At 45.4% G+C, this 12,288-nt stretch overlaps 1 protein-coding gene across 1 annotated transcript; it reads right to left on the bottom strand.

Annotated features, from left to right (window-relative positions):
• Window positions 1-8,165: 8,165 nt before the first annotated feature.
• Window positions 8,166-11,621, bottom strand: LOC147648035 (RNA polymerase II elongation factor ELL2-like). Its single transcript, XM_086867858.1, has 4 exons — window positions 10,921-11,621; window positions 9,118-9,289; window positions 8,649-8,693; window positions 8,166-8,507 (listed from the first exon to the last, which is right to left on the bottom strand). The coding sequence occupies exons 1-4, from the start codon at window positions 10,995-10,997 to the stop codon at window positions 8,406-8,408; spliced, it is 396 nt and encodes a 131-aa protein (XP_086723984.1). The 5' UTR covers window positions 10,998-11,621; the 3' UTR covers window positions 8,166-8,405.
• Between the last annotated feature and the right edge of the window lie 667 nt (window positions 11,622-12,288).

The raw sequence follows: 12,288 nt of genomic DNA, 5'->3' as shown, positions 1-12,288 counted from the left end.
GGCAGCCACACACAAGATGGTGGCCAGAGCTGAGGCTGTGCCACGCACAAGATGGCGGCCAGAGATGAGGCTGTGCCACGCACAAGATGGCGGCCAGAGATGAGGCCGTGCCTCTCAGAGCGTTCTGCAGCCTCTACCAGCCCAGCCCCAGAACATCGCAGGGCAGTCAGAGCCCCCCTTCCAGCCATCTGTTTCAATGGACATTGACAGACACCCGGGGCACGGACACAGGGTAGCATCTGTGGTCTGTGCGCACAAACACGTACCAGGCAGTTTGTGACCTTGGCAGGCAGTAGTCTCAGGTGAAAATAGAAAGAAACTCCAGGGTTTGAATGTTTTAAAATAGAATATCTCATTTGCTTAAAGAAATAGTACCAAAAGCACAATGAGGCATCAGAGCCTGGGTCTTCCATGCAGGACTCATAGTGAGTGTGAGGTGATGAAGATGGAGATGGGATTTAACTGAAAGCAGACTGTGCAATGGGTGCTCACCTGTGATATCTATCCCTCAGGGTACCTATTTATTTAGAACACTATGAAGACTATGTAGGAATGAAAATAACCCATCAAACTGCAGCAGGAAATCCATTGTGGCTTAGGTTCTTCTTTATGAGATTCTTTAGGCTGAGCAGAGCTTTTGTGTTCAGCAGATGCACAGGCAGAGGCTTCTTGGGCTGCTGCTCTAGCACCCGATATTTTGAGTAGGGAATTGCAGGAAAAAAACAAGAGAAACCCATCAACTCCTGAAGAGAAAGAGTCACTGACAGGAAGCAGTGGGTGAAGAAATGTGAGGGGAAAAAGGCAGAAAATGGGAGGTCATAAGTGTGAGAAATGTGAGTGAGGAAAGGAGATAAATGGGAAGGAGAAGTCAGCTGTGTGTGACGGTGGGGTGGTGAGAACTTCAGGGCTCAGGCACCTCAGCAGCTGCTTCTGGGCTTTCAGCTCTTTAGCCCTCAAAAGGGCTGCTGGAGTGAAAACAGCTCTTAAGGCAAATACAGAAGAAAAGAGACAGAGCTTTGTAGCTCTGATCTCTCAGGAGGTTTGAATTCAGCTTTCTCCTCCAAGAAATCCCAGTTCAAAAGCTGCTAGGGTCAGAGAGAACTTAATTTCTATCCGCTGTGGAAAAGGGTGGGTCAAAGGGAATAACCAGTGAGAAACACAGAATGTACGTAAAACTGGAGGCATGCTGGGGGTGGCTTTTTGACCTCAGCACACCTGTAAAGGCGGCCAGCCAGGGTCTCTCTCCAAGGAGAGGGCAACCATCTGCAGCCTAAGGGGTCTCCTCCCTCCAGGGAAGAACGGCCACACCACTGGCCAGATCCCAGGCCACTACAGGAGGGAAGAAAAGGGTAGGAAAGCTGAATGGCAAAGGGTGAGAAACATGAGGAGCAGCAGCTGCTCCAAGCTGGGAACATGAGTGGCAGTGCTGATTTTCAGAGGCTTCTGTCCCCCAGGTGAAGCCAAGGCAGGAGCAGGTTGAAAAGTGCTGGCGCTGCTGCTGCTGCTCAGTGCCAGAGAGCTCTGGCTGGGCAGGGAACGGTGCCCACTGTGCTGTGGGCTCTTTCTCCTGCCAGATCTGGACACACCTGGGAAGAAATGATGATGACCTGTGAGGAAACTGATGGATTTTGTGGAGGCTGCATTGCTCTGCACACACTTGGGCCACCTGCAACACAGAGCTTTGGCCCCCCGAAAGGTAAACTAGAGGGAAAGAGCTGGAAAAGATTTTGTTTTGATCTTTCTTACCTGCTCAAGAGAAATGGCCAAAATGAAAGTGACCAAAGAGGGCCCATTCCCCTCAGCCAGCTCAAGGTTCGAAAGGAGACAGTACTCTATTTCAGTGCAGAGTGTGTGGAGAATCCCTTCCCTAAATTGTGCACATGTAGCAATCTCACCTACTAGCTTGTATCCATGGAACTAAGACATCTTCGGTACTTTGCTGAAACTCACAGGCTAAACATTTCCCCAGATTATTTGACATATTTAAATCCTGTCTCAGAATATATTGAAATGGAAATAGGGTGGTCCTGAAGCTCTCTGGTAGTCATTGTCATAGCTTCAGAAGGAGACAAATGTAGAAAAGAAGCCAAGACACAGTGGGGGTTGCAAAGAAAATTTATTCCATTAGTTGCAGTAGCAAATAATACATACCAACTCCTGGATTCCCAGAAACCCACTGAGCAGAAGAAGGAGGTGAAGCACGGTACTCGGTGGGAGGGGCAGGTAGTGTCATGGTTTTAAACCAGTAACTAAAAAAAAATACTTATTTTTTTACTGTGAGATATGGATTAGAACAAGAGCAAAACAGGCATAAAACTTAAAAGGAATAAAGAAAGTTTATTAACAAACTCCAATAATAAGAACACCAGAATAAATTTCCAGAAAAACTTTTTTTATCCCCTATCTACTATTCCCTTGTTCACATGACAACAGAGACAAAAACTTTGGAACTTTGGTGGTTAAAACAGTCTTAATTCCTGCTACAGTCTTTTCACCAGTCTTTGTAGAGAAACAGAAGTTTCTTTCCGTTAATTTATGGAGTTTCTCACAAGAAAACTATTTTTTATTATAGTTCTCCATTGCCCTGTTGTCAGCTGCCCAGAGCAGGTAGTATCAGAGCTCACTTCTCCCATTTCACATCACTCTGAGGTGTGTATCCAGCATCACTCTCTGCTGGAGAGCAAGTAACACAGGATTTGCTGTCCTTGTAAGGCCATAGTGTCTCTTAGAAGTCACTGCAAAAAGTGGTGTCAGTATGAAGACACAGAGAGCAGCCAATCCAGGTCTGCTCCAGAAGCTTCAGGCTGAAGACAGAGAAGTCAAACACCTAAGGCAGCAGCACTTCACCCCTGAGTCTAGGGATGGCATTTTAAGGATGAGGTATTCAAAAGCAAAAGTCTTCTTCATCTGTTTCTGTGAGCTTCACCAGAAAACAGTTTTTCTCATTGCCCCCCAAGGCTTCAAATTTTCGCTTCACTGTTTCCAGCACTTCACTATATCACAATCACTCTACTTTTTACTCGAAATTTTCACTTTGAACACTCTATTCCTCCCGATATACTGTCATGAATTAAAGGAGTTCTTTCAGGACCTTATTGTCCATCTCCATAGCTTTAACAGAAAAATATTTCATCTTAATTAAAGCATCTTCTTAATTCTCTACCTTTCCTGAAGCTTCTTTTCTTTCTTGTCACTGGCAGTTTATAAAGTCTCTTTTCATGTTGACCACTCTCTTTTTCCTTCTCTGGATAAAAAAAATTAATCTGCAAGTCTCATCTAGGTAATGAAAGAGTTAAAATCTTGCCCAAGCTTTGTAGATGGTTCTGTGACCTCTGCCGGTGCAGGAGCTGGAGCTGTCTGCGATGGAAGATTCTTCATGGCTGTTCCGGAAAGTGTAGTCGCCGCTTTAGCTCGCTGCAGGTTCAGAGCCTCTTTCTTTCTTCACTCGGCAGTCTCTAGTAAATTTAGTCACAGTAAAACCTGCAGCCGAGCCAGAGATCGGCCCGGCCTGGCCAGAGACCGGGGAAAGCCTTCCACAGGCCCCATCTCCCGGCCGGGAGCCGCTGGGCCCGGCACCGTCCCCGCCCGGCCACATGGCCTGGGCAGGGAACGGGAGGCCGGAGCTCTGTTACCTTTCACAGCCAGGAAAACAAAAAGTACCAAAGTGCCCTGACTTTACATCTTAAGGTAGGGTTCACAAGTTGATCTCCCTTTTCAATGGTTAAAATTGCTGCCAATTCCCAGTAATGACCAATAATTGGTCAGGAGAAGACACTCCTTTCAGTCCCCAGCAACTTCAACTTCCTTAGCTCTCACAACCACCTTAAAGGTAAAGTCACCTCATGACAACATGATAGTCAGAAAACCATTGTTATTGTCCTGAAGCCATGGCGTGTTTCCTTTAAGAGGAAGAAAAAAACTAAAGATAGAACCATAAAATAGAAAATGAAAAGTTAGAAAAAAGTTAGAAAAGTTAGAAAAGAAAATAGAAAGTTAGAAAACAGAATAACTGTTTTACTAGGCATGTTCTGAAACACTTGTATGTTTTTCTTCTACTGTACCTTGACTAAATGATGCATTTTTTTGATTGAATATGTAAAATTTTGATTAAAATTTAAAAAAAAAAATTCTCTAATCAGTCTCATGTGATTACTTATGGATATATAGCAGCACACTTGAGATTTACACTGGAGATACTTTTTGTAGCTTCTTAGAATCATAGAACCATACTGCCTTGGGTAGAGCCATGGCTTGGGTTGCAAGGCACTTAAAGATCATCTTGTCCCAACACTCCTGCCATGGTCAGGAACAGCTTCCACTAGACCAGGTTGCTCAGAGCCCCAGCCTCACCTTGCACACTCAGCTCCTCAACTGAGCACCCACTGAGCCACAACAGCAGCACTGAGCAGTGCTGGAAGCTGCAATGTGTCCCAAAAGCCAGAGTGTGTTCAGGCAATGCAGGGAGGATTTGGGAGGAAGGCTTTGCTTTATGAGGCATTGAAGAAAGAGGGAAGAAAGAGAAAAAGGAAGCAGAGATCCCATGGGAGAGGATCACCAGGGCTGGGACCAGCATTGATCCAGCCAAGGGTGTCCAGGGTATTGTGAGCTCTCCACCCAGGCTCTGTGGGGGTACCTTTTTATAGGTAAGGCCATGTAGCCTCCCTGCAGTCCTGTCAGACTTTGCCAGTGGTTCTGAAAACAAGAGGCACAAGGACACCATTAAGACTCTTCTCCCATCCTCCCTGACACCACTGTAAACCTGTGGGAGCCTGCTGATCTTTTTCCTAAAAGCTTGTCTGGTGAAGTTTTTGTCATCTTGTGGCAAGCATAGAACTGCAAGAAATTTCCTGTGGGAAGGGATGGATGGGTGAATCATATGATTTCATGCAGAGGATTGGCACTGACTTGGCTGGAGATGGTGTCTTGTTTCCAGGGTTGTGGCATGGGTTGCATGTGGCATGGTTGTAACCATCGAGGATTGCCAGGGATGGTTTGTGCCCATTTCACTGCAGTGGTATTAGGGGAAACTCTGCTGCTGGAGAGCAAGTAACACAGGATTTGCTGTCCTTGTAAGGCCATAGTGTCTCTTAGAAGTCACTGCAAAAAGTGGTGTCAGTATGAAGACACAGAGAGCAGCCAATCCATGTATGCTCCAGAGCCTCAGGCTGAAGACAGAAAAGTCCAACACCTAAGGCAGCAGCACTTCACCCAAGTATAGAGAGTGGTTTGAGGTGGAAGGCTGAATGCTGCTTAAAGTTATATTTTTAAAAGGTTTGAAGTTATTCTTCCTCTCCAGGTCTGACTTTCCAGTCATGTGATGTACTCACAGAATGTTTTTACTGCATGTGTTTTGCATTCAGTGTTATTAGGACAAAAATGGCTATTTTGAAAGCATGTATCTTATGAAATCTCGAAGCCATTCTAAGCCTGTATATGTGGCTGTCACATTTGGAAAGGAAGAGGAGGTTGAGGTCAAGTGGTGGGGAAAATCCCCCAAGCCTCCAGTACTGACATCCACCCCTTTTCTCACTTCTGCTCTGCTCCCAGCCTCTCCTTCAAGGACAGCTGAACACAATGGCTGAGCCCAACAAGAATATCACTCTATCAGTCTTCATCTTGTGCAGGCAGCTGGCCAAGTTCTTTTTGTGTCAGGGAGGCAGACTGGGTCAGAGGAAAGCCAGCCCTGATTCTGACTTTTGTGGCTGTCAGGGTGAAGACTGTGTTTTAAGGTTTGTAACCTGAAAGATTTTCCACCTTACCTGGAGATTCCCCTGGGAACTCCCAGCTGAAGACATTCAATTCTCACTCTTCTTTCCTCAAAAGGATAAAGATTTGGGGGCTGGCTATAGACTCAAAATGCGCAATCAACAACTACCTACATTCTTTTATATGTTCAGCCACATTCAGTTAAGATATTAGCTCGACAAGCCTGAGCCAGGACAGTCCCTTCTTTCTGAAGACCAAGGATACTTGTTCATATAAAAAGACATTCTAAAGACTTTTTATTCATTAACCTGATGAGTTCTGCTCTTTCCAACAACAAAATCTTCTCACCTGCAGCAGGTGGGGACCACCCCATGCACAGGTGCAGCTTCACAAACACTGCAAGCTGGGATGCTCAGATCTGGTTTGCACCAGGGCTTCTCCCCACTGTGAGCAGGCATGGGACAGAGGAGTAGTGACAGGCTTCTGGGAAAGCCAGCAGGGTGCCAACCCCCCAACACATTCCTCTGCCAAGGACACTGTGCCCTGCCCCACTCCCAGCAGTTTCCAGCAGCCTTCTGCTCTTCAGGGATATTCCTGCTTTGTTCCCCAGCTATGAACTTGCAGACTTAAATCCAAGCTACACCAAACCTCCCAAGCTCATACAATCATTTTTAACAGGTATATAAAGCAACTGTAATTTACTGAATTGGTGTCTTTCTAATTGTAATATTCAGAAGCTCTTTTTCCATATAAAGCTGTTGAGGTTTTATTTTTTTCCTGTTTGGCATAGAGTGTTTTTTTATTTCTCCTTTGGTTTTATAGGGATGTGGACAGAAATGACAGCCAGAAACACACAGGTCTAAGGAGTATGTGGACATTACACATCCTAAAAGCAATTGACAGCAAGAGTGAAATGTGACCCAGAATAAGGATGTGCCTCTAAAACCTCTGTCTCAGCCCACACTCTCAACAGCAGCACTCTTGCATGCTCCGTCCACCAGCAGCAGTCCCCAAGTGCCCAAGGGAAGGCACCCCAGCAGAATTCACCCCGTGCTCCCCACGTGCTCCCCATTCCTTGTGCTGCTGCACTGACGAGTTGTAGGAGCAGCCCCTGGCCCAGACAAAGCAAGACCCAAGTCTCAGGCTGTGGATGCTAAATGCAAGCGGCAAGCAGGGAACCCAGTGTCTGTAGAAAAGCAAGTCACATAACTTTCTCAGGCTTGAATGAGAAAGTAGCCTGGGAAATCATAAGGAGGAATCCAAATAATCATTAGAAATAGAAGACAGCCTTGCAGGTGTTTTCAGTTTCTTGTTTTACTGCAAGAGAAGGTCAAGGGGTGGTGTAGACCACTGACCAATGATGGTAATGTCTTAGTTTACTGACCAATAAGAATTTTACTTTTCTGGACCTTTGCATACTTGTCTATAAAACAAGATCTGCAGTAATAAACCTTGCTCTCCTGTTCAAATCACAAGAGACACCATGTCGTTACTACCTCACTGTCCCCAATATAGTGAGACGTCAGGATTTATAGGAGGTGACATGTTCTTGAATTTCACTTGAAAAAGAACAGAAGGGCAACAATGGATCAGGTGTTCAATCACAAAACACCCCAAGATGTCTCACATACAGGGGGCTAAACATTGTAGGCATGCAGACAATCGAGGAATTGGTAAAATAGTCTCCAAGAAAGAAAGGGGCATTCACAGCCCCTTTGAATTGTTGCCAGATATTGTCCTTCCTCAGTCAATTTCATATCCTTCCCCAGAAGAAGGTTATGGCATTGCTGGACACACCTCTACCCTTTCAGCTGAAGAAATTAATGGCAAGAGACTTAGGTAAAAGACAAGACTTCAAAATCCCTTTAGGTCTGTGCAGGAATCAACATCTGTGTCTCCCTAGAAAGACTGGTTGTGACAGATTATTTTGGAAAAAACTGTAGAACAGACAGAGTCTCCATAAAGACATTTCAAGCCACTTTCTCTTTAAAATCTGTTGATGAGCCTTGCCTCCAACACTTCTCCATGTGTTTTATAGAACACTTGCAAAAGATCTGGATATTCCTTGGCTCACTGACAAGATGAGGCCATGATCTCCAGGCAGTCCTAGCAGCTGCTTCAGCTGACAGCTTAGAGCAGCCCATAACACATTCCTCTGTAACCCTCCCAAACAAGCTGACTGGGGGAGGGGGTTGTCCAAACTCCTACTCTTTGGACCACTTAAGGCAAAGAGTGTGCATTAAGGAGAAGGGTTGGAAAACACCCCTATATGTATCATAAAGAATTTCCATTTTCTCTAATATTTTCTTAAAATGTGGGCAACTTCATAGTAGAGGTACTGGGCTTCAACCTTTTCCTGATAAATTTATTTCACTAGACAAACATACGTCTTGAAGAAAATAATTGGCCAGAAGAAAAAAGCCACTTCAATATGATACAAGCAACAATGAGAGAAGGAGTTGTCACAAGGGAAATTTCTTTATTCTTAAAGTTCAATAATATCATCTTTGAAATCCATTAACTTACTCAACTTCTTTGAACCAGTTCTACATTTTTAGAAAGTCATCTATTGCTCAATGCTACCTACTGTTCAATACTAATGAAAATAATCCTAAAAACCTAATCTTCTAGTTGTAATAAAAAATCCAGAGTTCATAGATATTTCTGGCTGAAGCAGTTCCCTGGTGCCAGGACTCCACTTAATGCTTGTCAAATTCAGATATGAGGCTCTGATGAATATGTGACAGCTTGTTGTGGAGGTACAGGCACCTGTTCTTCATTTCAAAGTAGCTGGGGCTACCCTATGAAGGAGAAATAAAAAAATAAAAAAAAATAGGGCAGGCAAAGACTTCTGCAGAGTTTACAAGATGTGCTTTGCTTTAAAAAGGCCTTGAGCCAGACTCAGCAGTAACCACGCTCTGCAGATCTGGTGTCAAACATACCTGTTGTATCTGCTGATAATCTGCCAGGATTCGATGAAGCAGCATCTTCAAGAAAAAACACACAAAGAATGTTTCACTACCACCATAAAATGCAAACTTTACTAAAGCACTACAATTGCACTCCATTTGACTTCCGAGATTTTCTTCTCTGTGAGCCACCACTCTTCTGGGAGGTTTGCAACAACAAATCCCCAACTCCCAGTATCACCCAAGATCTGCAATTGAGCCTCTCAACAGGCACCAGAAGGAGCACATGCTCTAAGACTCTGCTTGGGACACCTCTCACCCTACGGATTGTTCTCAGACAGCTCAAACAGGGTTTTATGGGCAGGGTCTTGCCAAAAATCTGACCCAGCCCAAGCAGTGTCTGAGCATATATGCCAATTCCTCAGTTTCCCTGCATCTCACTGAGCAGCTCCAAAGGACTGCTCTGATGAAGCACAGTCTTCATGGCTTTATCCTTCTCTACCTGATGGGCTTCAGAGCCTGCGGTCACAGACTTCCATTGTTCCTGAAGCTGAGTGAAGTGCTCTCTGATCTTGTCAATCCGAGTATATAAATTTTGGTATTCCTCATACTCTGCATTGAAGTCATCCTTGTAGCGCTGGCGTTGGTCCAAGGAGACTATGGCTACGTATTTTCTAATGGAAAAATCAGACTATTTTTCTAGGAGTGTACTCTAAGAGAATATTCTGATATGTTTCTATTCCAGAAAGCACACTTGTACTGTTACACCAAGCATGTGGTGAATGTCAAATACAGACCCCCAAACTCTCAGTCAGTCACTCTGGGACTCAATGATTCTACATACAAGCTGATGTGCTTCAAGAGAATGAAGTCAGGTAACTCTAAAAATCTGCCACATTTCTATGACACCTAGTAACTACTGTTTTGTATTGCAGAGGTTCTCTTCATTAGCAAGTGGATCACATTTAGGAAATATCAGCACTGATTTCCAATGTCAAAGGACTAACAAACACAGCATCTTCAGGGAGAGGAGAAACATTGCCTAATTTTATCTTCTTTCTGGGTAGGAAAACTTTTTCATTTACATTTCTTTTTGAAAATTCATCTGTACTACTATTTTGGCAGGGACTGCATTTCTATTGAGTTGGGTGCAGAGTTGGACTTTTGAGCTTCATTTTTGTCTGTCTAACGGCAAAGCAGAGATAAGGATAAAATTTCATTTTTCTAGTGAGCAGCAGTTACATCACTGACCATTGAAAAGAGGCACTTGTATTACAAGCACAGGAACAAACTGCAGACTGGTCTGAAACCACAGCTAAACCCCAAACCATATCACCTCTTAAGGAGGACAAAGCTCATTAATGCTTGAAGCCACTGACGGGAGTAAAGCCTTCTTCATTCCCTTCCCCCTCAAATCAACACAAATGCAGTTCTATCAAACTCATGACACAAATCCAAGATGAAGTGGCAATGAGAATAATAGATATCACTTCAACACTGCCACACCAGTACTTCTGCTCCTCTGGCCCTGAAGACCGGCTTCTTTTTGGATGACAAGAACTCTTTCCTCATGGGAATGAATCCTTCAAAGCATCTGAGATTAATATTTACAAGCAGGAAATCTTTAACAACTTGAAATTCAGTACCAAGACAGACAACATATACGATTGATGCACCCCAGGCCAGCTGCACCTGACTGGTGTGCTGCATGGTTTTGAAAAGAGAACTGCAGAGGCCTTTCAGCATTCTGGGAGGTAGCGGAGAAGCAATAGCCTGGATTACTGGCTTTTGCCCAGGGACATCCCCTAGCAAGAGCCCTACCACAGGCCTCCCTCAGCTGCTCCCCTGCAGGGCCCACCTTGCCCTCAGCCTCCCCACGGAACATCCCTGGCTGTATCCAATATGAGCCAGGGCCCTGCCGCGCCTGCTCCAAAGGCCGCAGCTGCCCCAGAGCCCAAGGGCTGCAGGAGGCCTGACTGCCCTTGCCAACATCACAGCTCTGACAGAAGCTGAGAGCAATTCCCACTGCTTTATACCACACACACACATACACACACACACTTCTCCCTCCCCTCCTGCACTGCAAATCCCAATACGGGATGCAGCACCACTGCTGCAGCTGGCCCTGGGCAGCTGCACTGCAGCAAGGAAGGGCCTTTCCAGGCCTAACCCACCTCGGTTCTCATCTCAGCTCGGAGCCTTGGAGGCCCAGCCAAACCTTCCCCAACTTATCCTTTCCACACAGGAAACAGCTTGACACTGCACCCCACTGAGAGTGGCAAGAGTTAATGGCAATTTTACTCACCTCAAGTTGTCTGGCCGGGTAGCACGTGGCCCCGGCGCCATCTTGGCTCTCAGCCATGTGGGCAAAGCAAGATACATTTTCTGTAACACTGACAGGGTATAGGGAGGGAGCCTTGATGGCTTGTGAGGCAGGACTAGGTGACTAAGAGAGACACACCGGATTAGAACTTGTATTGTTTGTCTCAGGTATCTTTTCTATTGGGGGAACAGAGGTTTTGGGGGAAAAGTTAGGAAAGTTAGGTGCTTGTTTGTCTTCCGTTTTTATTTCTCTGTTAACTAATTCTTTTCGAATTAAAAGAAAAACTGGGAGGAATTTCAGGGCCGATTTGTCTCCTCCTTCTATTTTTAAGGTTAATAAATTTCCAATTTCATCCCAGGCAGTTACTGAATCTAATTTTAACAATTCGATCTGTTTACTTTGCTGAGTCAAATATGATACAAACTGTTTTATCTTATGTTTTAAAATTTTTACATTTGTGGTTTTTAAAAAATTCTGTATTTGTTGTGTATGACTCCTTTCTTGTGTGCATAGCCGGGATCCCATTTTGGAGGTCACAGCAGCTCTGCACACAATCTATTTTCCCTACCACAGAAAACAAGGTTGCACCAAAAGGATTACAATTAAACTCACACTGTACAAGCAGCAGGGAGAATTCCCTCTCCCACCCCCTCTCCATCTCTGCCCACAGCTGGGGGAACCCCACACGCTCGGGGCTGCTGCCGCTGGGAAGGAGTTACACGGAACACAGTCCCCCGGGGTCTGTTTCACTCTCCAGCCCTCCCAGCCCAGTGTCGGAGTTCAATCTTACCTTTTCTGTTGTTTTCTGGCGGTGGAAAGATACTTGTTGCCCTGGAATCGGTCCTCTGGTGCTGGAGGATTTTCGACTCCTATTCGGAAACTTTTTTTGCTGTATTTTTTTAACTGCATCTAAAGTCTCCAAAGAACGGCTCACCCTGGCTCCGATAAGCCTTTAACGTGGGCTTGTTCAGCCCCAACGGTCGGGCGCCACTCTGTTGCTATCCAGCTCCCCGATGGGACCCCTCTGTCCCACCCCCTGTGGAGCCTGCTCGTCTCTGGGCACAGGCGGCGGAGGGGGTCCTGGAGTGGATACAACACGGACTCAAAGTATCTAGACACAGGAGGCTCAAACTTGCTGGAATAATCCCGGGTTTATTGTCTGTCGTCCATCCGGGGCAAGAGAGAGAGCGAAATGCTCTGGGTCTTATCTCTTATACCAGGGGGCAGGGGCGATTAGGGGATGCAGGGAGGTCACAGCCAATGGGAAGGGGAGGGAGGGAAAGAAGGTTTTCAGGTAGGAACTAACATTACACAAACCAAAGGTGAGTTTTACCCTTGGGAGGTACCAAG

Source organism: Cyanistes caeruleus, chromosome Z (genome assembly GCF_971803275.1).
Source record: "Cyanistes caeruleus chromosome Z, bCyaCae1.hap1.1, whole genome shotgun sequence".
NCBI classification, from domain to species: Eukaryota; Metazoa; Chordata; class Aves; order Passeriformes; family Paridae; genus Cyanistes; species Cyanistes caeruleus.
This window is presented reverse-complemented; position numbering and strand designations above follow the sequence as displayed.